Here is a 26,045-nt window from a genome sequence, read left to right on the forward strand (position 1 = left end):
TATAAGACATAATTTGACTTTTATTTTATAAGATCTTAATCCATTTTGTCTCTCACATTTATCCATTTTTTTTCAAGATAATCCTTCTAATGATAGTAGTTCTAACCAATGAACTTAATTAGTAAGGATATTTTAGGAAAGACAACATCTATTTACTACAAATAACTAACTTAACTTATTTTCTTAATCTATTTAGAATTAGATTAGTCAACTAGCTCTTATATTTAGGACCGGAGGTAATATAATACTACCTCCTGTCTTTAATATAAGACCTCGTTTGATTTTTATTTTGGTTCTAAATATAAAACCTCAATCCACTTTGTCTCTCATATTTATGCAATTTTTTTAAGATAGTCCTTTTAATAATTATAGTTTTAGCTAACACACTTGATAAACAAAGATGTTTCAGAAAAGAAAATATCCATTTATTACAAATAACTAACTTAATTTATTTTTTTAATCTCTTTAAACTAATTAACTAGCTCTTATAATTAAGATTGAAGGTAGTAGTAGGGATCAAGGGCCACTACAATGCGTACTGCTCCTCTTGCAACGTTATTTTCTTTTAATTTTTCTTTCATTATATATCTGCGATGTGCTAAAAATGACGTTTAATTTGTTCTCTTGTGCGTTTATCTTTTCAAAGCAGAAGGCAATTTAAAACATTTGCCAATTAATTGTCGTATATTGTATTGTTCGATTGTCCTGCAGTGGATGCGCGGGCGTGGAATAAAGAGGATGTTTCACCGAATCACTCATGCGCATGTGCACTGTGTAAATAATAATCGTAGACAGCTTTATTAGATACTACTATCTCTTATTCATAATATAAAAACTAGTTTAATTTTTAATTTTATTTTATTTATAAAATTTCAATTCACTTTATCTCTTATATTTATCTATCTTTCTAAGAAAGTTTTTATAATAATGATAATTTTAACTAATACACTTAATTAATAGTGGTATTTTAGAAAAAAAATATACACATTTATTACAAATAACTAATTTAACTAATTTTTTTAATCTACTCAAATTAATCAACTGTTTTTTATATTAAAAACGGAAGGTAGTATATCATATGATAATACGCGCGTCTGCATTCCGAGTACAAAAGGATATATCCTATATTCCTTAATTAGGCCGTATGTGTGAGAGAGTGAGAGAGAGAGTATCAAGTAATCAAAAATATTCCCTCGCTTGTAGTTATAATTAGTCTCTGTGACTCTTTTCTCTTTAAGAGCTTGGATGCAAGCCCTATTACTCCTTCTATCTACATGCTTAAATTCTGCAGAAGCTAACTTTGAACTAATTAACTTCCACGAGACTTCTTCTTCTTCATCATGGATTTCTCTCCACGCTTGTGTGTGAGAGAGGGAGGGAGGGAGGGAGGGAGGGAGATGTTAAATCATATAGGAGTATATCATACACACACACACACACACACACACACATATATATATCTGATAAGCTTTTAGGGTTATGTATTCAACAATTCCAATGCTTCTTAACTGAGCTTCCTTACCCAGGATGAAACTAACAGTTCATATATAAATGTCTGTGTATACAGGCAAAGGCATGAATATATATACATACGTGTGGTGCTGTGTGAATGCGTACATATGAAGCATGAAAACAAAAGGCAAAATAATGTAACCACCAAATACTTGGATTAACTTGTAGAAATTCTTCTGATTTAACCAAAAGTCATGGGTTTGATCTTTTGGGAACGCAGTAATATAAGCAATAGAGTTGCTGCCCATATGAGTTTTATTATAGTCTAATTCACATTAATCTGGTTTGTAATTTTTTAAAAAGTTAACTAAAATACTAGGTGCAAACGTCAAAAAAGGGCAAAATGATGTAAAGAGAAAATTAATTAATATGCATATTTTCATTTGAATTTGCTGTTTTCCTCTATCAAGTGTTTGCTGTTTATTATCGAAACTTGAAACAAGCAAAAGAACATTATTGGGGGGAAACACGCGCACGCATATAAAGTAAGCTTGTTCTTATCAGGAAACTTGGGATATGATGAAGGCCTATCGACACACAGCACTAAAAGATATATATACGTGTGCGCTTGTGTGTTGAAGTACCATTGATAAGTCTTGAAATCTTGGTACTTGAACCAACAGACCCACTTTTTCTTCAAGCTGGCATAGTGCAACATAATGGGACAAATTAAGCAGACCCAAAGCTCGACGAGACATATAAATATCCGTATATATTATATATATACGTGTGTATATATATATGCACTCAACAAAACAAGACAAACAGTAAAACCTACTCATCTAGCTATACTTACATATATGGCCATACACCTGGCATTATACATTTAATATCAAATAGTTAGCTGAGGAAAGCTATTTTACATGATTGACGCCTTACAAGAAGTGATAGAGGCCCTGAACCCATACAATTGAGATGATATAAATCTACCCACAGCAAAGTTTGAGATGAGTGGCATTCTTTGCCTTGAAGAGCCTTGCGTTTGGGCGCACACTATCATAATCAAGTATTACCATGTATACTCGGCCGATTTTAAATATAAAAGTCATTTTATAATATAAAATTACATTCTAATCTTAAATATAAAACTCATTTTATAATATAAAATTACACTATAAAATAAGTCTTATATCTAAAACTAAAAAAAGTGTGTATATATATATATAAGCTTTTGGATTCAGAGAGAAAAAATACATAAAACACAGTGTCGTCGGGTGAAAGATATAAGAAAAGTAATTAAGTAACAGCGAAAATACCCTTAAAACTTCTTCATATCAAGATCATTTTAGTCAGAAGCTAGCTCTAGCTTAAGCGCCATCAAGAGTTTAATTAGTAACATAACCAACAGCACATTAATTCTTCCTGCATCTATTCTCCACACCTTGTCAAATAAATCTTCATGCCTGTTATTGAAGGCCCAGGCCAAGAGAAAACTACGAAGTCTTTGGTTGAGGAAAATATGATATAGCAGGCCTAAAGGTTCCAAGTGAAAGAGGATAGGAGGAAGAAGAAAAATGGTCAGCAGAAGAGGGTGGCATTATTAATGGAGGACGCACGGTGGGAGCATCATCATGGGATTGCATCATCGAACTGCCGACGAAATGGTCGTGCTGATTTTGAGGATGATTATGAATCAGATTAAGAGGGCCTTTTGAACTTTGACCAACAACGTTGTTATAGTAGAAGCTTCCAGGGCCTTGATCGTAAAGAACACCACTAAACACACGCCCTCCTACATTCACAGACGTTTGATATGCGTATTCGTCAACCGTATCATCCTCAGAACGCACCCGAACGCACCGAAACACTGCCGTCGAACTCATCACAGCCGGAAGCTTATTCAATTCCTCTAATCCTAAACCAGACAAGGCACTGTTTTGTGTCAGAGATCGAACAGCCATTATTTCTTTGGTAAACTAACAATATCTTGTTGGGATTGTTAGAGAAGACCTAATCAAAATATAGAAAATGATTGGAAGCCATACTACTATTGTTGGAGCAGTACAGTTACCTGGAGATGGATTATTATTTTGAGCGAGGGTTTGTGGTTGAGGTTGATGAAGAGGGCGCCTCCTACTGGTGCGAACCCAAGTGCTGCTGATATGAGTTTGGCAGCGAAAGCCTTTGTTGTTACAGCAAGTTCTGCATCTAATGAATTCGCAACCCTTCTTTGCTTGGTTCCCACAGTCTTGGCACTTGGTTGCTCCTCCTCTTCCTTTTCCTTCTCTTGTGATCTCTCTCAACATCTTTCACTCTCACCTCTTTTCAACCTTTCTTTGGCCTCTCTCTGCGATCAACTTTTGATCGATTTGTCAGAGATTGTCTCAGTGATAGGTCTTACACAACAAACCAGACCCTCTCTCACTCTCTCTCCCTAAGATTATATGCCTTGAGAATGTGTATGAGCACAGCACATCATCGCAGGAGAATCGATTCTTTCAGTGTGTTTGAAGATTCACCCATTGTGCTGCCGCGTAAGAAGTTTATTATAACCAATTCATGCCCAAAAAAGAAACGGATCGGATCTTATTCATATAGCAATAATTAATTCAAGTACAACCAGTTGCTTTTGCATTATCGCTGGAATTTTTAACAGTTTCATAGTTAGTCTCAATAATATTAAGATAATAGCATCCCCCAAATTAAAGCCGCAAGGACAAAGTAGAGAAAAGATAAAAGGGTTTGGAACAAGGTTTTGACTTTTGAGGTCCTAAGCGACAAAATATATGTTTTTGAAACCATGCCAATATAATGCAGCTTCAAATATGTATGAATAATTTCATTAAAGGTAGGACCCCGTATTATGTTATACCCATGTCAATGCTTGGACCTTTATATTGTAATCCAACCACTTATATATTTATTTTGATCCAACCCTTATATATGTGATCATGGGTGTCATAATTAATCTGATTTCTATACTTCATCTCCAGCCTCATATTATCTCTTTTATTAATTTTTACTTTTTCAATCTATGACTTGTCCAAATTAAATGTAGAATATAGATGACTCATTTTTAACTTAATAAATAACATGTTTATGTTTAATCTGCATGGTTCAAAAAATAAAGAGAGGAGGAGTAGAGAACCCACCCAATTGTAAGGTACTGTTGTATTTTACTTAATATTCAATTATATTGGAGCACTTTAAATTATATTATAAAATATAAGAAAATATATAAATTGATAAGAAGAACTTCCAGCTGTATTCTGCCTAATTAATCATTAATTATAGATGCATGTACTAGCCAGCTTCAAGGCTCAAGTAAATGACTTTAAAAATTTAATAGTAGCTCTATAAATAAAGGGGAAAAAGCAAAAGGAATTAAGCGTTTGTAAAAACCGTATAACGGCCCTCGTTGCCTTTTCCCTTCATTAGAGGGAAAATGTTAACGAGTGAACACTTTCTTTTCCTTGCTTAAAAAGGAACTGGGACTGGGAGAACTCTTGCACCCTCCCTTGACATTTCAATATAGAAAATTCTCAGTAACCATGACAAGACAAGGGGAACAAAGAAGAAGCGAAAATTCTATGGTGGAGTTTGCTCCTCTCTGTTTTTTTTGGGACCAAAACCTCTCTGCTACTTTTGAACGAGGATTAAAAACATACATTAAATACACTTAACCTTGGTTGGTTTTTATTTGTAATTAAGACAGAGAAAATTGGGTAACTTCCGCTTATAATTAATACCAGAGGGTGTACTAGTTAGAGTGCCAACCAGGTGTAAAAAGAACTACTCTTAAAACAGATCTAATTTTAGTATTCATCACAATGATAAGTATAATGAGACTTATCAAATCTCAACCATTCAAATTTAATATGGACGGCTGAAATTTAATATTTAATATTTTTGTTTCTTAAAAAGTACTCCTTCCGTTCCTTATTATAAGAGAAATTTGATGCTTATGGCATGTTCCCATATATAAGAGACACTTAAAAGTTTTCTCTATTTTTTTGTATTGATTTCTTATTTTACCCCTATTTATTTTGTCTCCAACTCATACTCTCTCTTCCTCCCACTTCTCTTTCTTTTAATAATTTAATTGTTCTCTCTCATACTCTCTCTCCTTATTAATGGGGGCATTGTTGGAAAAAATATTATACTTTTTACATATTAATTGTCCTCAACTAATTTTAACTGTTTTTTTTATTAACGTAATTTAGTTATTTGTCTCTTATAATAAGGAACGAGGGAGTATTTTTCTTTTAATAGGTCTGTAATCTAAAATAAATATAATATCTTAACTTTAAGTTTTTTTAAAAAATAAATTTTTTATTTAAAAATTACTAGTTGAAAATTTTAAATCTAAATCATAAAAACTGATTTTAAATGATTTAGATTTCACTACAGCATAATGCTCATCACTGTAATAAACGCTGAAACTCGTTCTCTCTCGAAATCAGTTTGGTTGCTAAAGGTTGGAGAAATGGAAACGATGTATCCATTTTGCCACGAAGTGTCGGTTGCACATTTACATTCGTGCCATCATTCATTCTCATGGGAAATCCAATGCCACAAATGTGGGTTTCAGCATATCCCATCCCACCTGCTGACTTATCTTCTCTCCCCATCTTAATCATTTGTTTTTTGTCCTTACACTGTTCGGTCATAAGTGTAGAAACTCACTGAGGCACAACGACATTCAGTTTCCATCATCACTGTTAGACTTCTGTTCACTTCTCAATTCATCTACTTTGTGTTCACTTCTTAACTAGTTGCTTTCCCCGTAAATGAAAAAGGCGAGGAGGGCCTTCATACGGTTTTCCCAGCAAACTAGGTAGAGCTAAAATCTTTAATACATATATATATATTTTAATCAAGATGTAAAGTTACAAACTCTTTTTTGCTTTGCTTGCCTCTTCAAAAAGATACTGCCAAGTAGTTGGGTGGCTAAAGCGTTGTATAATTTAGTCGTCTTCTTAACACCTTACCCTTTTTCTTTTTCTTTTTTTGCCAAAATTCTTTACACATTACTTGAGCGCGAAGCTAGTGCATGGATCTATAATCCGTTGAGTAAAATCCAGTTGAAAGTTAGAACTTATGGCAGTAGAAACATCAAAAGAAACAAGACTCACTGAAATGTTTGGATGGCCGGGGAGAAATTTAGAATTCTTAAGTTAGTCAATCCGGCTTTAAATTAGTGCCATCTGTGCCTCTCAGATAACAAACTTTCCAGTTTCCAGCCCTATTTTCCATCTGACGATTATGACATACTTCTTTCGTAGAAGATGATCAAACAACTTTGAAAAGAAACCACAACTACCCTAAAAGTAAAGGCCTTATCAATCCCAACATGACCTGATTCGATTTGCAGAGTCAGCTAAAAAGAAGTGAAAACGAGAATACGGATTTCACAAACAGAAGATGCACATCCCCAAATACCAAATTTTCCATCTTCCGAGCGTAGCCAAACAAACACGAGGCAGGGATATCAACCTGTGATTCCCCCACCATGAACACTCAGAGTCATGGGCTTAAAAAGACAAAACAGAGTTATTTCAATTCAAACTCCTTGATCTTTTATTCAGGATGCCCATTTCCTGGTAAGTTTCTACAATCAGGTCAGAAGCGATTCACGTGGACCCAAGAAATTAACCAAGCAACGTAAAAAGGAAAAACTATTACATCAAATACGTAATTATATATACACAACAAATGGCATCCACATAAAAGAAAGACGAGCTTTCTTATCATAAGGATCAATTACATCCTACCCCTAATCCAAGACTCTTTCTTGAAAGGACGAGTCTCCAAATACCTTGTGCTTAAACGTTAGTAATTGTGCTTAAGACCAAGCCCATGCTTGCCACGAACACATCCAGGCCTTACATACAGATATGGTGACCTCTTAGAGTTGTTCATCTTCGAAAATGCCCTTTTCCCCAATTTCCTCATCCTCTGCCTCCCAAATTTAGTGTTCACAGACCACGGAACGAGCTCATCGTCCAAATCGTAGCCATCGTAATCACCCGTATCCTCATAGTCATCCCCACCGTAACCATCTGCATCGCCATCACCAGATTGAGACCCATCGATCTCATTCTCAACATCGTCAAAACAGCGATCGCCGTTGCTATCTTCGGCGTCATCAGGCTGGTCCTTCAGTTTTGGGATAACGAAATGAGGAAGGTGATAACGAATGCCATCGATCGGTCCTGTATTGGGAGAAACGGACCAAGAAATCGAAGAAACCCAAGAACCAGTTCTCTTCTGGGGAGCGCTATCACCATCTGCATCGTCCTCCTCCTCCTCCTCCTCCTCCTCCTCCTCCTCTTCTTCTTCTTCGTGTGCTTCTTCAGAATCCAGAACGTTGACAAATTCCCACTGAGAGAGAAGATCGTCTTTCACTTCCAAGAATTGAACTTCTTGGAGGAGAAGGAACTCAACAGAAGATGTGTTTTCCATTGCAAGTTAGTAACCTCTCTTTCTCTGTGATACGGATGCGTCTTCGGTGTTTTCTGGCTTGCTTTGATTTATAAAGGCGTTGCTTGCGGGACGAAGATGATGTGTCCCAATAAGAGATCGCAACCTTACGTGCTGAAACCAATAGGCAATCACCACGTGTAAGTTTACATCTGCAAGTAACGTTCAGGACTTTACTCTGACTAAAAAAACAAAAAAGAAAAGAAAGAAGGGATTTTATTTGTGATAAAAACAAAGAACTGGACTTTTTATCGAAGTTTAGAATGAACTGGACTTTTTTCTTTTTTTTACTTTTTTTAAATAAAAACAAAGATTTAAATTTCAAAACTAAATAAAAGACTATGAATTAGCCGCTTAGAGTTTGAAAAAAAAAAAAACCACGAAAAGTGGTTAGTTAGGGGGGAAGGCAGACAATTTGGTCTAAATCAACCCCTATAGCAGATCGACCTCCAGAAGTTTCATACAAGAGGGAAGTTTTTTTCGGTGTCAGTTGAAAAATAATCCCTTTATTTATAACTGCCGAAGCATCCAGATTTAATACAAATATTTTATATTTTATATTACATGATATTATATATATATATATATATCATATTTTTCATATGCACCACAAGTGCTCTTCTCAAATCCAAACCCTTCATATTACCACCTCTTCTGGTTCTAAATATAAGAGTTAATTGACTAATTTAAGTAGATTAAAGAAGTTTGTTGAGTTGGTTACTTGTAATAAATAGGTATTGTTTTTTTTAAAATACCTTTGCTAATTATGTGTATTAGTTAAAATTATCATTTAATGAAACTTCAATATGTATAATTACTACAAGGATTATTTTAGAAAAATTGAATAAATATGAGAAACAAAATGAATTCAGGTCTTATATTTAGAACCAAATTAAAAATCAAACTAATTTTTATATTAAAGATCGGATGTAGTATTAAATTTGAGTTATTCAGATTCAATTTACTTTTAAAATGATAAGCCGAGGAACGCCTGCTCGTTCGGGATTGGAACTTAGAACAGCCATAAACTTTTAATACGAATACCCATATGATAACTTCTCAGTTCTCTTGCGCCATCTAGAAAGAAATTCTCCAAGCAACCATAAATTCTCTGAAGATGATTCTGCTCTTCAGAAAATGAATCTTGTTCATCTGGCCAATGACAATGCAAGGAAGCAGAATAACTAACAATCTTCTCTACTTTGATGAGATGATGGTGGTGGTGCCATATATCGTTCTGGTTGATAAAACTTTCCTCCGTTAAATGAAGAAATTTTTTTAATGCAACAGCTTCTAAGCGATGTTAAACAAAGACGTCCTTCTCAACGTTCGGTTGAAGTCAAGATCATTAACCTTTGGGTCCATCAAAGGGGTTTTAGAGCAAGTTGAGCCTTGAGTTTATTAGGATTCTTTTTGTTATCCAAGTTTAGGATCGAATGATGGAAGAAAGGTTTCTGTTGAACAAGCTTCTGAAAATGTTAAGCAAGACATCGGCTCTGATAGATAAGCGAAGCCCTATATCCCAAGGGAGCATTATGTAAAATTTTAATGACATTAGAATGATTAAAAAAGCCAATATTGGATTATCATCAAAATGAACAAAGTCTAAATCATTGTAACGTACAGCTCTTAGAAATTGCCATCAATTGTGCTGATAATTTGATAACTATTCAACGTAAAATATTTATGTCATAGCCAATCAATAAGGACCCCCAGTTTATCACAGAAATAAGAAGCAAGTGGCCAATGATGTCCGCATGCATTCAGAAGTACATTTGTCCTCCCTGTTGTAATAACATAAGCAAAAGGCGAGTACTCTCGCCCATAAACTAACAACAATAGGCAACAGTTAAAGAACTGAAGTATGCGTCTTATAATAAAAATCAAAATCAACTAAATGAGAGGAAAAAGAAGACAAACTCAAAAAGGAGATACACAAAAACAAGTCCTTCATTGCTATCAATTATCTTTACCTGCTTAAAAACTGATGGACCAACAAATCGCACTCCTTAAAAAAAGTGACCCAAAACTAATGTTGAAACCAGGTCCTAGCACAGTAGTTTGATCACCGCACTTGGGAAGGGGAACAGAGTAAACCAGAAGCATCTGCACCTATGGCTGCAAGATCACAAACAGTACATAACTGACCCTCTTGGCTTGGCACGAACCTGGAACTACAGTAAGGGCAAGAGACATCCTTCTGTCCTCGATAGATTGGCACATATGTTGCACCACAGATCACAAATGGGTTTCGGAAATCATAGTTCAACTCTGTAGTATCAGTCATATTCTTTTCTGCAGCAGCTAGTACTTGTCTCGCTGTCTTAGCTTGGTTTTCAACGGTTGGATTGGTTTCAAGTAGCCTCCGGGCAAAATTTGCAGCTGTGGCAAGGTTTTTAGCCTTGTAGCAGACACTCATAGCATTCAGTAGGGCAAGCCTCAAATGAGGAGTTTGAAGGTTGCAGTGAGTGAAATATGCAGCGAGTTCTTGCTGGCGTACTGGATTATCCTTCATTTCTCGTCTTTTCAGCTCCATTTGAAGACCCAAAACATATTCCTTAACTATAATAATTAACTCCTTTACTTCATCAACTTCCCTTCTTGACTCAACCACCACCACAGGAATAGTATGAAGAATGCTAGTGAAAAGCCGAAGAGCCTCAGTGAATTTCCCAGCTGTTGTTGCCTTGTAACTAGCTTTGAGTTTCTCTTCCAATTGAGAGAAATTGAACACGAGAGCTGGTGGACACCTAACGTTAGGGCTGGCAGACTCACTCCATCCTCTCTCAACTGCAAGAGAAATCACCGGAGTTGATGAAAATGCACGCAGATATGAATAGCTTCCAGTATGAAGATCAAGAAACAGAGGTTTTAAAGGGCCAAAATTTCTAATGCCGAGCTGCCTGTTTAGCAACCGCATTGCAGTATCAAAATTGCCGGCAGCAGCATGTTCAGCTGCGAGGGATGACTTTTGGATCCATATTTGGCTCACTGGCATGCCAGGAGTTGGAGCCACAAAAACTGCAGAGCGAGCATTTGCAGAAATCTTGGGGGTTTCTGCTTCAGGAGGAAGTTCAAGATCTTCAAGCTCCCATCCGCCTTCTTCATCATCAACTTCAGCTGCTTCATCCTCCAAAGTTGCAGTAACATCCCCGTTCTGTAGGCCGTCTTCATCAACTAAATCAAGCTCCTCACCCCAATCAGCCTCATCAGCTTCATACTCTTCATCAGCACCACCCCGACCAATATTGTCAAGTCCATTATCAAATACACCTCGCATGACCCTAAGAAGGGGCCAATCACCACCACACATGACCGGGGATGGTGGCATCATGAGAGTAGGTACTTTTCCCTCAGGTAAAGATGGAACATTATCCCCTAGTTCAGCTGCTAGTCGTTCAGCAACATCATGTAAACCATGGATTGAAGCAGTGACGTAGGCCAGAGGCAAATGGCCCACACTCTCCAAAATCTTAACGCGTTCACGAACATCACCCATATATAAGGCATTGTGAAACTGACCCATAACATCATTCTTTACTTCAGCAATTTTCAACATCTTAGAAAGCTTTTCCATGTTACCAGTTATGAGATAAAGGAAAGACAATCTCTCAAAATTTTTAGTCCTCTGGTAAGCGTATTCTACTATACCAGCATTGCCCTGGCGAAGAGCCTCTACTCCCAACCTGTACCAGTGATCTTTTTCATCAATTGCTGTAGCTGATGCAACTGCGATTTGAATGTTCCCACTCTCTAAAGCCAAATTGAACCGAGTTCTCTCATCCTTCACAAAGTGAAGAGCAACTTCTGGAAAACCTTTCTGTTGTAGATAAGCAATTACTGCCTGCCCACAAAGCTGTGAGTTTCTTATCATGTTCATAACATTATCATACCTTTTCCTCAGCAAAGAAAGCTTGAATAAGTACTCAGTTGCATCAATAACTATAGATCTGTTCTTCCCATCCCTATCCAGACAGAAGATGGTATTTCCAGAAACCTTTGTGATATAAATCGGGACATCTAGTGTTTTTATTATCCCACTATCTCCATTGGGTAGGCAGTACTTGATGTGATTTAAAGTTGTGTAAATGAAAACACCATTATCATCCCAGCCTCCACTTTTCACCCGGATTGTCTCATGGAGAGTGCACTGATGCACAAGCTTCTTGTTTGCAATGATAATGGCATGTTTGCTTAGCAAAGCAACGCTCTCCATGTCATTTGACCAAACAACATACTTGACAAAAGGAGTCTGAAGATCACCGAGAACAATCCTTTGCTGGAGATCAAATACAAAAACCTTATCCTCTGCCCTGCAAAGCAAGTTACCTGTCCCTGCATAGAATATAGCATCTGTGGCAAGGGGGAGAGGACTCTTCTTTACAACCTCATTCTTCAAGTTCTTCAATAAAACTTGGTTGCTACTTTTGTCAAGCACAGCAAACCTGTTGCGAGCCACAAATACAGCAGATCCTCCAATGCCTCTCTTCGCATCCTGCACATCTCCCCTACCAAAGCTATCCTTGGGTATGACATACAACTCATAAGTTCCCCCATCTGTATCCGAGCAGAGAAGAACAGCATTTTCTGTTGGACTGTAAGAAAGTGTCTTTGGACTTTGATTCAAGCTAACAGAACCAGGTCGCCGAATAGGAAGGACTTGTGACTCTCTCTGAGTTGAGAATTCATAGAATCTCAAAAATCTATCTTTAGTATAAAAGACGGAGTCTCCACTAACTGAGAATGCTGGTCGCTCTCTCTCCAGCTTAAAGACAATCATGCCACTATCATGACCAGCTGCCAACAGGTTCACTTCAGGGTGTGCAGCCAGAATCCAAAACCGGTCATGCTCCCGACGGAAAGTTTGAATTCCAGTTCTCTTTGTAACATCCCAAACCCGAATACTTTTGTCCTCAGAATTGGATACAATTATGTCCTGTTTTGCATGGAACATAACACATGATACATTATTTGTGTGCCCCCTTAATGTGTCCACTTCCCAAGCCTTTGTCTCTGCAACCAAATTAAAGGTTAGCTCTTAGTTTTAAAATAAAGAAATCTGAGATGGATAGAGTAGTTGGGATTCAAACGTCATAACCTCTTGGTACAATAAACCCCACAGAACATAAAATAAAGACTTTTGCATCCAAAAATTAATCATACAAAGATAAAACAGCAAGTTATGAAGAAATGTTAAGACAACTAGAGGCCCCTATTAATAATTTAATACAAAATATGATGTAAGCACAGGGAGGGGAAGGGAGAGAGCGGAGAAATCATACCATTCATTCTCCATAATTTAACCTGCCGATCATCTGCTCCTGAGACAATGAGAGGAAGTGTGGGATGAAATGCGGCCCAATTGACTCCTCTATCATGACCCTCTAAAACATACTTGACGACAGCATCAATACCACCAAAAAGATCTGTATTCATCTGACCCAATCTGAGGATGTCATCCGCAGGAGAGGCAGTCTTCTTTTTAAGAGAACTAATATCCCAAACACGAACAGTCTGATCTAAAGAGGCAGAAACAACAAGATCTTCTTTAGGGTGGAAAGATGCGCACATTACATAATGATTGTGTCCAGTCAAGACTGACACACAGGTGCGAGACTGCCAGTTCCAAATGCGAATAGTCTGATCATCACTGGCGCTCACAATCCATGGGGATTCATGATGAAACTGCACTGTACGGATATAATCAAGGTGCCCCAAAAGAGTAAACAGACACCTATGCATCTTGTAGTTCCAAACTTTAATCTTGTAATCATCCCCTACAAGACAATAACTTCACATCAATGCATGTGATATACCACTAGTAATAACTTCATTCACTGATCCAGAATGCACTTCCCCCTGAACTGATATTCACCCCAATAAAAAGTGTCCTCTATCTTGAAGATCTATTCTTCTTGGTAATTTTTTATATGAATTTATTATTTGTAAAGTAAGCTTACTAAAAAAGAGAAGGGAAGAAACACGCACACGCAAACACACACATAATGACACTGACTTTAAACGGTTCAGCCCCTGAAGAGAAAACTCCGTATTCTGAGTTCTTCTAGTAACCAATCGATCAATACCAACTGAGATAATAGGGAACATATTTCAGATGCGCACAATATAGAACACTCACCAAAACTACTTCAACGCTGGGGGATAACTAGTCAACTTGGTGAAAAAACTTTGGACTGATGTCCGCCTGGAGGGGTTGGGAACAATATACACAATTACAAATAAAGGGTCTTTTACCCTGATCTCGACCACAGCCATAAACACACAAACAATATATACTGGATCTGATAGTTATCCCACCCTCAATCCAGTTCTCGTGATCGGACATATAACTTGAATTTCAAATTTACTTATCCTTTTAGTATCTGCATTTTTTATTTTTCATTCTTGATTTAGTTTATTTGCAACTCATCGATATAAATCACCGAGATACATAGGCCTTCGATCGATTCAAATATCAGGCTTTCCAACTTCCCTTTTCAGTACATGCATCAATGGATCAGCTTGATAAACAAGGGCACTTACCGGATTTGTAATGCTAATGAAATTATAAAACAAATACCTCCAGAAACAAACAACGGCTGAGTTTTGTGGAAATGGACACCCCGTACAGGTCCATCGTGCTCATCAAATCTGTCAATTAGAGTGCCCATGCGATAGTCCCATAGCTGGATAACGCCACTGTGAAGACTCGCGAGGATCCATGGTCTCTTGCTGTGAAAACTCAGGCCCTTCACTCTATTGCTCTTGGTCTCAAACTTTGTCAACATCTTTGCCGATCACCTATCCCCGAGTCCGTATTCACAATACCCACCACTGAATCAGATAAAATCCAGCAAATCAAAGAAATCCCCCTCCCCAAAAACTAGATCAAACCCAATTCGAATAGAACCAAAGACACTGACCTCTGATTCGGCGTTGAGCAAAGCCTTCAGAGATGAAGTGTTATTCGAAGCTGAGCGACACTTCGAAACCACAAAACAGAATTGTAATGTAATCTATAAGACTGAGAAAACTCCAATTGGAGACGAATCCGTATCAGATAGAGATGGGGGTTCGAAATTCAAGGAATGAGAGAGGAATTTCAATCCCTTCCCAGATCTGGGTCGGGCACTGATTTCAGTCGAGGGAAGGGCAATTTCTTGAGGGTTTTTAATGAAAATGGCCATAGCTGAATTGTTATAAACTACATTTTGTATTGTTTCTCCCCTCAAATTGAATTGTTGGTGGTCGTGCGATTGATTTCCGAGGGCTCTGATTTGCCGTATTGCGGTGATGGTAAGGCAAAAAAATAAAAAAGTGTAATAGTACCATTTTGGAGAATGAATGGGATGACAGTAATTAGCGGGTTGAATCCGATTTCGGCCAATTTTGCGATGAGCGCATTTCCTTAATTTTATTCGCGTTTTCTTATATTAATATTTATTAATAATAATTACTCCCACAACGACAACTTGACAAAGCATAGATGCATATTTTAAAATTTTATTGTTAAAAAAAAAGATATCATTTTCATTTTTCTTGTAATTTTTACAATAAAACCATACGAAATTTAATTATTTAGGCACTCATCAGAATTTTTCAATAGCTAGCTCCGTCCCACTTGTCGTCGGCTCTTGTCTTTTAACTGATAATAGAATTGTTCTTGAATTTTTGAAATGGCTACAATAATTTTTTTAGACTATTTATAACTAAAATAATTATAATCAAAATTATTATATGTCTATACAACTAATAGAATGTGACAATGGCAGTAAGAAAAGGTAAAGAATGCATTCGATCATTAAGGGATTTGTGTAAATGGTACCATTATTAATTAATTATTTTAATCTCACAGCACACATTTTATGGCACCGCAACCGCTTCACTATAGGCTACCAATTTTTGTAATATTCCTTTCCGTTTATTTATTTAATAATCATCTTACTACCTCCTATCATTAGTATATAGTTAATTGGGATAATTAATCCGCAAGTCCTTATAGTTTCAACGAATTTTGAATTAGGTCTTTATAGTTTTTTTTCTTTTTATCAGATCCTTATACTTTCACTTGTTTTTAATTAGGTCCTTGTATTTATTTTTCTTTTTATCAAGTCCTTATAAGTTCATTTTATTTTTAATTAAGTCCCTGAATTTTTTATTCTTTATTTTATGAATTCTAATAGTATTATTATATAAACATAAAATAGTATATATTATTTAATATTAGTTTATAAACAATAATATTCTAAAGATATTGAATTATTATAATGATTTTAAATTTTTCAGCAAAAAAATTAATTCTTCTAAAAAATTTTCCTGAATTAATTAATTCTATTATTTTTTATTACATAATTATTAATTTAATTTACTTATTAATATTTTATATTTCATTATTAATCTATTTAATTAAGCTTATATTTAATTAATAAATAAAAATTAAAACTACATGGACCTGATTAAAAATTTAATGAAATTATAAGGACTTAATTAAAAGAAAAATAAATACAAGGACCTAATTAAAAAAAGGTAAAAGTATAAGGATCTAATAAAAAGAAAAAAAACTATAGGGACCTGATTCAAAATTGGTTGAAACTATAAGGACTTACGGATTAATTAACCCTAGTTAATTTAATTTTTAATTTATTTTTAAATATAAGATTTTAATCTATTTTATTTCTCAAATTTAATTATTTTTTAACTAGTTATTATAGTAGTTGCACAAATAAAATATTTCATCAAATAATAATTCTAACTAATATACATTATTAGTAAGGATATTTTTAAAAAAATAATATTTAGTTATTGTAAATAATTAAATTAACAAATTTTCTTAATATACTTAAATTAATCAATTAGCGTTTATATTAATAACCGAAGATAGTACTTTTTAATTACTACTCCCATCTAATAAATACAATAAGCGACTGGGCATATGGGTGAGCAAAACTGAACTGTAACCGAAAACCGAACCGAATCGAACCGAATTTAATTTTGGTTTTTCGGTTCAGTTATTTCAGTTTTTGGTTGTATATTCAATTTTTATTTTTTGTAATTATTCAGTTTCGGCATTTGGTTCGGTTAATAGAAAAAAAAAATTCAGTTATAACCGAAAAACGAAAATAAATATATTATATATTTATATTTAATAAATATTATTATAATAAATATATATGTGGATTTATGTAAACTCTTTAAATATATTTATATTCAATAAATATGATTATAATAAATCATATTAAATGATGAAATATTTAATAATTAATGGTTGTAATTGTGTTTTATTGTTATTATTAATATTAATTTAAAATATTTTTATATTTATATATTTTGGTTATTCGGTTAATCTAACCAAAATATTTCAGTTAATTCGGTTTCGATTAGTTCGGTTATACATTTCGATGTTTAAAATTTACTTTATTCGATTATTTGGTTATCACCAATAACCGAACTGAAAAACTGAATACTCACTCCTAACTGGGCATAAACAGCGCGCGAGTGTGCGTGTGAGAGAGAGAGAGAGGGAGAGAGAGATTTTTTTTTTAATCATTTCGTGTCCCCCATGAATAGGAATATGGTATAGGTTAACGTGGGCTGAGGGGTTTCGAGGAGATGAAGTTTTGGGTATAGAAGTTGGAGGCCCAATCATGAATTCCTTCTTATTGGACAAACTATGATTTAAGTAAAGCCTATTAATGTTTTTGAAGGCCCACATAAAGCTCAATTCTTGAATTAGTGAAGCTATTAGAAGCCCAAGCGATCAGTGGCCTATATCTTTTTCTACGAGGGCCCATATAAAGCCCAGTAGGCATTGCGTAAAATTAGCCCGAATCAACAAAGCCTCGGGCTCAGGCCTTTTTTTTAACATTTGTTCGCTTTTATTATTCAAATCCTTAATTCCCTGAATCAAACTGGTAAAAAAAAAAAACGTTGGAAAAAAAAACTGGTAAAAAAAGATTATGCTCATTTAAGAAATTAGAAGTAAAATCCGCACAATGGTTTAACTACTTCTGTATGTACTGGAAATTTGTATAAAATTAGATGAACAAGAGTACACTTTTATCTGTTACCCAAAAAAAAGTGCCCCTTTATCTAATGTTTTTTTTAATTAAAAAGTTCATTAAAAATATATTATCTCTGATCCTTAATAAAAGAACTACTTTGACATTCACTTTGATCCTAAATATAAAACCTCAATCTACTTTGTTTGTCCATTTTTTCAAATTATCCCTTATAATAGTTATACATATTAAAGGTTTCATTAAATGGCAATTATCGCTAATATATATCATTAGCAAGGATATTCTATGAAAGATAATATGTATTTATTGCCTAACCAATTTAATAAATTTTTTAAATCTATTCAAATTAGTTAACTAACTCTTATATTAAAAAACGAATATAATATTTGGCTAACCTAGCAACCACTTAAGAATGTGGTTATTTCCAGGTGACATGAAGGGATGGAAATTGGAAACTCACACCTGCAGTCAATTCAATTGAGGCAAGTCTTTTTTCCCCACAAAGTCCTTTGACTAATAATGCCAGAACTTACGGCAGAACGAAATTGCCTGAGTAAATAAAAGGAAAGGCAAGAAGTAAGAAGTTAGAGTGAGCAGGCTAAATGGGAAAGAGTGGGTCGTGGCATTTAATATGGGAAGCATGGCATCCCAATCAGAAAGGGCGTTATGTTTCATTTAAAAGGGGCCATGTGAAGCATATATGCAACTTGCATTGTGAGGCAAATAGAATATTATAATTAGGTCCCCAGGTTCCGTCACCATCCCTGCCTCTCCATCATAACCATATGGCCTTCAGACCTTTCAACTGGACTACTTTTCATTCTTCTTCAGCACTGCTTTCTTCCTATCTCCTCTTTTTTGTGATTAAAGAATTGCTGGAATGCATTCAATGCTTTAATCGGTTGAACCGTCGACCCGACTCGTTTTGTTAGCAGCTCATTTTAAGCTGAAAAATATTTTTATGGTCAAGTTGGGAGTTGGGAGTTGGGATTGGATGGAAGTTGAGCAGGCATTGGATCAAAACTCATAATCAGGCAAATACCTACAATGACTACTAGAAACTCTGGATAGGTTTTGAGCCTAACACAATTATATTATGTCATTTTATGGAAAATCGAGAGTTGCTGATTTTTTCATTTGATGTCCGGTGCAACTTTTAAAACCATGATAGTATCCTCTCCTTCATACACTTTTCAGCTTAATTAGATCATTCATTCTTGGATGGTGTGTGCTTGAGATGGGATTACTTTTATTTGGAGGTTGTTTGGGATTACTTCTCCGGTTATAAGAGTCTTATATTTAGAACCGGAAGAGTATTATTTTATTTAAGGCAACGAATACCACATCTGTATTTCTGAAACTTTTGAGAAAGTGTTTTGGAAGTAGTCATAAAAAAATTTATCGTATGCACACATTATTAATTTGGATAATATATAGTTAATAAATAAATACAATAACTTGAGTTTGAAGAGAAACAAATGCATAATTGACCAAACTTCTAATGACAAAAGCTCCAGAAGAAAAATCTTCAAATTACAAACTATACATATCATGCGATGCATTTTAATATTTTTATACGCAGTCAAGCGATTTAAGTATAAAAATCAAGTGAAGGAGATCCAAACACATCATTGAAAGTTGAATATGCATGTGAGGAAATTCATTGGAAATAGAAGAATGAAGCACGTCGTGGTTTTAAAATGCGTGAAAGCAATCATCGTAGTTGTTATCTTCTAAGTTCAAAGTCACCCATTTTTAGATTCTGACAAGTTGGATATATATTCGTATATCTTCTACATCATTCTGTATTATTGGTTCTAAGATTCCCAAATCCAGATCTCCATATCCATTCTGAAAAAAGTGTTATTTGTCGTCTACTTCCTCTCAGATCTTTCCCCTTTCAACCTTCCCCAATTGCTATCGCTTGTATTTAAATCCAAGCATCAGTCCAGAAAATATATATATATTTATATCCAACCAATCATAAATGTACTCAACAACCGATAATTAGTGCTATCACATAATTAACAATATAAAGGGCATGTATATTTTATATATAGATATATGATTATTTTTACAATTTAATATCACATGATTAATCATTTTTATACACAATATTTTTTTTATTTAATTCCAAGATATGAAGTATTTTTAAATTAAGCTAGGTTTAGCTATTGCCTGTGCCTGATTAGAGATAATTCTCTTGATCTAATTTTTCCTATTTGGTGTCCTTCCATTAAAGATATCTTTAAAGCATTCTTAGAAACTAAATGTGAATACTTCTTTCAGTGAAAATTAAAATTTTGATTCGTCATATTGCAGCAGGCTGGCATTTTTCACTGAACTTAATTATTGTTAGTTGATCTAATTTTTTCTTATTTGTATGATTAGTTGCTTTTACTTATTCTCACCCATCATTAGTATATATGATAGATTTTCTCATTCGTGTGTGGATGTAATTAATAAGGTCACATAATTAATTTAAGTATAATAGGGACATCAGCCTTGCATTATTAGGTACTATATAGTTACCAGGAGTTCAATCATCTAATTCAAAAAAATTAGTTAATAAACAGAGTTTTATGTGTTAAATTCAAGCTCAATTTTATCAGTACATCACAAACCAATTCCAGCGGAACAAAGGTCAAATCTACATAGAGCAAAATTCAAAGCGATTACAATGCAAAAGTGCAATGAGCAAGCTCAACGTGACCCAGGCCCCACATTTAACTGACTATATACTACCTCCGATCCTAATTATAAGACCTAATTGACTAATTTGAGGAGATTAAGGAAGTAAGTTAAGTTAGTTATTTGTAATAAATAAGTGTTGTCATTCCTAAAATATCCTTACTAATTAAATGTATTGGCTAGAACTATCATTATTAGAAGGACTATATTAGAAAAAAGGCATAAATATAAGAGATAAAATGAATTGGGGTCTTATAATTAGGACCAAACTAAAAGTTAAACAGGGTCTCATATTAAGGACCAGAAATAGTATCAGTTATAAATTTATGCACTTGAATAAAATGTGTTTGTGTGCGTGGGGTAGTATTCATAGCAAAAACTGCACTATAGAATAAAGAATTTGAGTTTCACAAACATAAATCCTAAATTGCCAAATGCCTATTGGTTTCGTGGCTCTGAAAAAACATACCTCTGATGCTTAAGATAAAAGTTATTTGATCAATGTGAATAAATAAAAAATATATGTTAAATTAGTTATTTGTAATAAATAAGTATTCCTCCTAGTCCTAAATATAAAATGGGTCTTATGTTTAGGACCGAGAGAGTATTATCTTTCATAAAATACCCTTGCTAATTATGTGTATTGGTTAAAACTACCATTTGATTGAACACTTAATATGTACAACTACTATAAAGATTACTTTGGAAAAAAAAATATATAAGAGATAAAATAAATTAAGATATTATATTAATGATCAAATTAAATGTTAAACTAGTTTTTCTATTAAGAAGTAGATGTGATAACATCAAAATTTAAATGAGAGGTTGTCGGTTCAAACTAGATAAGAGTTCTGCCAAATATCGACTCAAATCCTTTGTAATATTCTTTTCTTTTTGAACCATTGATATTTCGTATTAGATTCAAAACACACACATATTAGAGTGGATATATATTTGATGTTAGGGTGTTAGAAAGTGAAGAAGGAGCAAAGGGGTGGGACCAAAAACTTTGGAAAAGAACAGATAAATGAAAAGCTTTGGTGATATGTATGAATAGTGTGGCAGTGTCGTGGTTTTAACATCAGGTATGGAGTGTCACAATAATTGAGGTGTTTAGTGCAAGAGGATAGGAAAGAGAAAAAACGTGAGGAGTGGTCAATTATCTACGTGTGTGTGAATATATATATATATATATATAGTAGTATATTGGAAGAAATTATATATGGGTGATTGAAATGTAAAGATCTATATATACTACCTTTAATTTTTAATATAAGAGTTAGTTTGATATTTAATTTTGTTTTAATATAAGATTTCAATTCACTTTTTTTATATTTATTATAAATAATTAACTTAACTAATTTTTTTAATTTACTCAAATTAATCAATTAATTCTTATATTAAAAATTGAAGGTAGTGTGTGTACATATATTTATGCAGTATACAAATGCATATTGGCGTAGTTGCTGGGGATATGGTTCCTTCATTTGTCAAATCATCTCACATGTAATGCCTGCCACAAGCCTTCTCTCTTTCGTTCCTTCTCCCATGCTAGAATTTTCTGGCCAACGCCAAACGTTATGTCTTTCAATATTTATTTCTTTTACTAACAGAATAGAGCTTATCAGAATAGGTTACTCTTTCATAACATGACGAATCAAGATTCGAATCTCTTCAAAGAGAGATACCCATATTTATCACTTGACAGTGTTTTGAATAAGATTGTCTCCAATAATAAGATACCTATACTTTAGTAAAAAAAAAGATTTATTTATTCCACATTTTTGTCACTTATTATTTACATATATGAGCTCATTTGCTACATTATCGTAAAATCCCGCGTGAGTGTTGTCTATGACAAGCGTAAAAAGACAAAGTGACTTAGAATAATATTACTACCTCCGTTGACTAATATAACACTATTTAACTAATTTAAATAAATTAAAAATATTAATTAAGTTAATTATTTATAATTAGCATGAAATGATTTTTTTATAAATAAGTTAATTATTTGTAATCAGTATGGACTAATTTTCTTAAAGTACTATTTTCAATAATCACTATCATTAAATGCAAACAACTTGATATGTATAATTCATAAGAATACTTTAAAAAATAAATTACAAATTTAAAAAACAAAATAGATTAAAATTTTATATTTAGGATTAAATTCAATTCTCAACTCACCATTTGTTTAAGGAGCGGAGGCAATGTTAAACAGGTTGTAGATTTTTAAGAGATTGACTTGTAAATTTTGGAATTAAAAGCTGACTTATAAATCAAAAGATTTGTTTTTTTTTTTTGGGCCAGAAATCAAAAGATTTGTTTAAGAACAATTTCGTCTTTTTACGCTTGTCATTGATGACGTCTAAGTAGTGTAGGATCATCGTATTTTAATTTGTGAGCTATTCGCAAGTTTCACTTTTTAAAAGAAAATAAAAAGTAAGATGGGAAAAACAGAGAAAAGTCCTCATTAAAAACGTTATTGGTAAGGAGGATTTAAGTCATAATACTGATACTGTGTCCATACAAAATTTGCAAAATAGTGATAATTTTTATGTATAAAAATGTATTAGATCATCCTCACGGATTAAACTTTTAATATATAGGAAATTTTGTCATGACTTTTCCAACTAAAATATACTCTCACTAAATAAGTGGGAGCTATGCACTATCCTTGGAATTGCACAGGCCATGCCTCCCATCAAGTGGAGGCAGTGACGATGAGAGTGAAAGATTTTGGTACAAAAATAGAAATAAATATCCCAATATAGAGACACACCCCCAGGCTGCTCACCGTCAATCTTTGCTTACTGCTCAAAAAGCAAGAGAGAAAATATATATTATTTCGTGCAGAGTTTTTTTGCAAATCTGAAAGCAGTTAATATCAGCGTTTGGCCTTGGGCGAGCCTAGCTGGTCCCTCTGGAACCTAATGCTTCCTTGCCCATAATTCTTTTGTCGCCACTATCCTTCCTCTTCCTACTACTTTCAAATTCAAAACCATCCTCCTCAGATTAATTTTCTCGCTACAGCTCGCTAGCTTTCCTCCAAAAGCAAACGCTCAGATTACCAAAAGAGAGAGAGAGAGATGAAGATCCAATGTGATGTGTGCGAGAAAATGGAAGCTTCAGTTTTCTGTGCTGCAGATGAAGCTGCTCTCTGCCATGGATGTGATTCCAGTATCCACCATGCCAACAAGCTCGCAGGCAAACATATGCGCTTCTCTCTTCACCACCCCACCTCTAAAGATTCCGCTCTCTGTGATATCTGCCAAGTACTTCTTCTTCTTCCTCCTCCTCTCTCTCTCCCTCTCTCTCTTCTTCAATCCAAATCTAACAGAGAAATCTGATGTTTAGAGCTCTTTTTCTGTATTTGTTGCAGGAGAAGCGAGCATATCTATTTTGCAAAGAAGACAGAGCAATACTATGCAGAGAATGTGACCTTAACATCCACAGAGCCAATGAACACACCCAGAAACACAATAGATTTCTTCTCACAGGCGTGAAGCTTTCTGATTCTTCTTCCGGGGATCCGTCTTCATCGTCCTGCAATGCCGTCACCACTGAGAATAAAAGAGTCGATAATGGAAGTCGTGAGGCTAGAAGATCGTGTCGGAATTCTGACACAAACAGACCCAGATGGGATTGCAACGAGAATTTCAGTTCTTCTAATTCAGCTGTGAATTCAGATAATACTATGGTTAGTGACACAGAAGCAGTTTCGACGAGCAGTTTTTCTGAGTATTTGATTGAGACGATACCTGGGTTTTGCTTTGAAGACCTAATCGATGCTTCGTTTCCACCTCCCTGTAAGGTTTGCTGTACTCTCTGCTCCTACAGAATGAGATAGCATTTAAGGGTTTGTTTGGTAAATTCAGGGAAGATGAAGGTGCAAACGAGTCCCCACACAGATAGATGAGTTGTTTTTTAAAAAATTACTTAGGCGAAATCCATAATTTTAAAAATAATTTTATAATATACGAAGTAAATATATGAAAGAGTTTATTTTAATTTATTAAAAAAATATTTTTAAAAATATTTTTTTAAACTCAACACTCTCGATGTACAAATAAGACTTCATCTTTAGACCCGGAATATATCAGTTGCTCTAGTTAGTTATCACATTTTTTCTTCATTTTCTTTGTTAAAAAAAAGATATTCTAAAAAGATTAGCACAGTCCATTAAAATTATCTCAGCAACAACTTAAGGGAGTATTTGGGGAAAAAAAACTGTTTCTCTTGGTACACTAAAACATCATGAAGGTAGCTTTGTAATGGAAGTTGCAAAAGTACATTTTTAATAATTTTTTCCCACCACATTTTTAATAGTTTTCTAAACATAGCCTTAATTGACAAATAATAAAGGATAAAGATAGGATTAGAATTTTAATTTTTTAATTTTTTTGACTCACCCTTTTTTGCACACTACTGTATCATCCAATCCACCCTCTTCTCTTGATTAAGTTAATATGGTTATAACTTGTAAGAAGTTAAGAAAACAAAGCAATGCCTGGTTTTATTTTATTTTCTATTTCATTCATTTTAATTTTTATTTTATTTATAAAATTAAATGTATAAAGAGTAAGATGATAAGTATCTTTCTTGCCATTCCGTTTATTATCTTATTTTATTTCGATAACATTTGATATGGTGTTCTTGCTGCAGAATGAGGGTAAGCATGATGCCACATTCGATGATGAATATGAAGATGTTGAAGTCAGAATGTGTTTATATCCAAAACTAAACGCAGCAAAAGAAATCTGGAAATAGAAGCAAAATGGCTTCCCCTAATCTGTCAACTGTCTCCCTCAATCTCCACTAATACCGTGTCCTCTGTTCATGTGTTTGTTTATAGTTTTTTTTTCCTTTCATTTTTATTTTTATCTTTTTATTTTTCCAGTATCTTTTCTTTCTTCTTTTTGTTTTTTTCCCCTTTTCCTCGTGATATTTTTCTGGGCCCTCGATAGTTTTTTCTTTCTTTCTTTCTTTGAGGGAATTATGCAAGTGGGCATAATTCTCTCTTCGGCTCATTTATTGCCAATGCCCCTCTCCTCCAAAATACTAGTGATACCCATTAATTATTCCTACCGTACTTTTGAGTTATGCACATAAAAAAATTTAAAAAAAAAATGAATTTTAGTAATTAGATGTAATTGTATTACATATTTTACTAAAATATTTTTATTTATCATAGAAAAATAATTATATCAAATTTTTTATATATATTTTATTAAGTCCTTCAATAATAATATTTTAAAAATACAAGTCATGTCCACGGGGAACTTGATACAACATATATAAAGAATTTGATTTAAGTATTGTTATTTATCATAATACTCCTCCGGTCCTTAATATAGGACCCAATTGCTAAGTTGGTTTTGGTCCTAAATATAAGACCCA

At 34.1% G+C, this 26,045-nt stretch overlaps 4 protein-coding genes across 8 annotated transcripts; 1 reads left to right on the top strand and 3 right to left on the bottom strand.

Annotated features, from left to right (window-relative positions):
* Positions 1 to 2,821: 2,821 nt before the first annotated feature.
* LOC114725560 (protein SHI RELATED SEQUENCE 3-like) lies at positions 2,822 to 3,758 on the bottom strand. The gene is made up of 2 exons (XM_028912088.1): positions 3,524 to 3,758; positions 2,822 to 3,367 (listed from the first exon to the last, which is right to left on the bottom strand). The coding sequence occupies exons 1-2, from the start codon at positions 3,756 to 3,758 to the stop codon at positions 2,946 to 2,948; spliced, it is 657 nt and encodes a 218-aa protein (XP_028767921.1). The 3' UTR covers positions 2,822 to 2,945.
* A 3,247-nt stretch (positions 3,759 to 7,005) lies between these two features.
* Positions 7,006 to 7,980, bottom strand: LOC114725547 (ciliogenesis-associated TTC17-interacting protein-like). 2 transcript variants are annotated; one of them, XM_028912074.1, is made up of 2 exons: positions 7,786 to 7,980; positions 7,006 to 7,755 (listed from the first exon to the last, which is right to left on the bottom strand). In XM_028912074.1, exons 1-2 carry the CDS (start codon positions 7,915 to 7,917, stop codon positions 7,285 to 7,287), a joined length of 603 nt encoding a protein of 200 aa, XP_028767907.1. In that variant the 5' UTR covers positions 7,918 to 7,980; the 3' UTR covers positions 7,006 to 7,284. The 2 variants fall into 2 exon arrangements, with proteins under 2 accessions (XP_028767907.1, XP_028767906.1); XM_028912073.1 differs by having other exon boundaries at positions 7,006 to 7,979.
* Positions 7,981 to 9,604: 1,624 nt separating this feature from the next.
* Positions 9,605 to 15,098, bottom strand: LOC114725544 (coatomer subunit alpha-1). Of its 3 annotated transcripts, XM_028912070.1 has the most exons (5): positions 14,859 to 15,098; positions 14,516 to 14,736; positions 13,218 to 13,712; positions 10,684 to 12,948; positions 9,605 to 10,611 (listed from the first exon to the last, which is right to left on the bottom strand). In XM_028912070.1, exons 2-5 carry the CDS (start codon positions 14,721 to 14,723, stop codon positions 10,001 to 10,003), a joined length of 3,579 nt encoding a protein of 1,192 aa, XP_028767903.1. In that variant the 5' UTR covers positions 14,724 to 14,736; positions 14,859 to 15,098; the 3' UTR covers positions 9,605 to 10,000. The 3 variants fall into 3 exon arrangements, with proteins under 3 accessions (XP_028767903.1, XP_028767901.1, XP_028767902.1); XM_028912068.1 differs by having other exon boundaries at positions 9,605 to 12,948; XM_028912069.1 differs by having other exon boundaries at positions 9,605 to 12,948; positions 14,516 to 14,769; positions 14,859 to 15,095.
* An 8,505-nt stretch (positions 15,099 to 23,603) lies between these two features.
* LOC114725546 (B-box zinc finger protein 20) lies at positions 23,604 to 25,461 on the top strand. Of its 2 annotated transcripts, none has more exons than XM_028912071.1 (3): positions 23,604 to 23,920; positions 24,028 to 24,459; positions 25,311 to 25,461. In XM_028912071.1, exons 1-3 carry the CDS (start codon positions 23,735 to 23,737, stop codon positions 25,413 to 25,415), a joined length of 723 nt encoding a protein of 240 aa, XP_028767904.1. In that variant the 5' UTR covers positions 23,604 to 23,734; the 3' UTR covers positions 25,416 to 25,461. The 2 variants fall into 2 exon arrangements, with proteins under 2 accessions (XP_028767904.1, XP_028767905.1); XM_028912072.1 differs by having other exon boundaries at positions 24,028 to 24,454; positions 25,311 to 25,391.
* Positions 25,462 to 26,045: the final 584 nt, after the last annotated feature.

The sequence above is a fragment of the Neltuma alba genome, unplaced genomic scaffold, assembly GCF_004799145.2.
Source record: "Neltuma alba isolate B1F8T4 unplaced genomic scaffold, ASM479914v2 tig00012255_pilon, whole genome shotgun sequence".
NCBI classification, from domain to species: Eukaryota; Viridiplantae; Streptophyta; class Magnoliopsida; order Fabales; family Fabaceae; genus Neltuma; species Neltuma alba.